At 57.3% G+C, this 539-nt stretch overlaps 1 protein-coding gene across 1 annotated transcript; it reads left to right on the forward strand.

The window, feature by feature from the left end:
* Positions 1–182: 182 nt before the first annotated feature.
* Positions 183–525, forward strand: SDRG_07226 (hypothetical protein; the record flags this gene model as incomplete). The annotated part of the gene is made up of 1 exon (XM_008613046.1): positions 183–525. A coding segment is annotated over exon 1 (303 nt), but the record flags the coding sequence as incomplete, so codon positions are not given.
* Between the last annotated feature and the right edge of the window lie 14 nt (positions 526–539).

Consider the following 539-nt stretch of genomic DNA (forward strand, 5'->3'; position numbering starts at 1 on the left):
GATACCTTGGAGCGACCCAGAGGGTTAAGTGTCCACTTCCGCCTTTTTACAACGTCGTGCAACGTCACTTTTGACGGCGCCAGTTGGGGATGCTATATCATCCGCTGCCCTACCATGCGTCGCAGCCACATCAATGGTCGCGCGGGCCGTCTCTCCCAAACACTGTACCATATCGGCGTCAATTCACTTTTCAATTTTTGACATCGCGTCAGCACAACCACCATGGTGGCCGCGATCTCCAAGCTCGTGCTTCTCCTCAGTGTCTCTGCGACGACCGTCGTCGGCGACTGCGGCACGGCGCGCCCACCCACGGCCCATTTCCAAGTGCTCTCGTACAACGACGTGTACGAGATGAAGGCCGAGAACGACACTGCTCAGTATGGCGTCCTCGTCGGCGGTCCCTCGCGTGTCATTCCCATCGCAAAGAAGCTCCGCCAGAACTTTGAAAACAGTTTGGTCATCTTTGCGGGCGATACCATGTCGCCGTCGCTCTGGTCTGGCCAGTTCAAGGGTCTCCAGATGATCGAGGCTCACAACGC

This window comes from Saprolegnia diclina (genome assembly GCF_000281045.1).
Source record: "Saprolegnia diclina VS20 unplaced genomic scaffold supercont1.20, whole genome shotgun sequence".
In the NCBI taxonomy this organism is placed as follows: Eukaryota; Oomycota; class Saprolegniomycetes; order Saprolegniales; family Saprolegniaceae; genus Saprolegnia; species Saprolegnia diclina.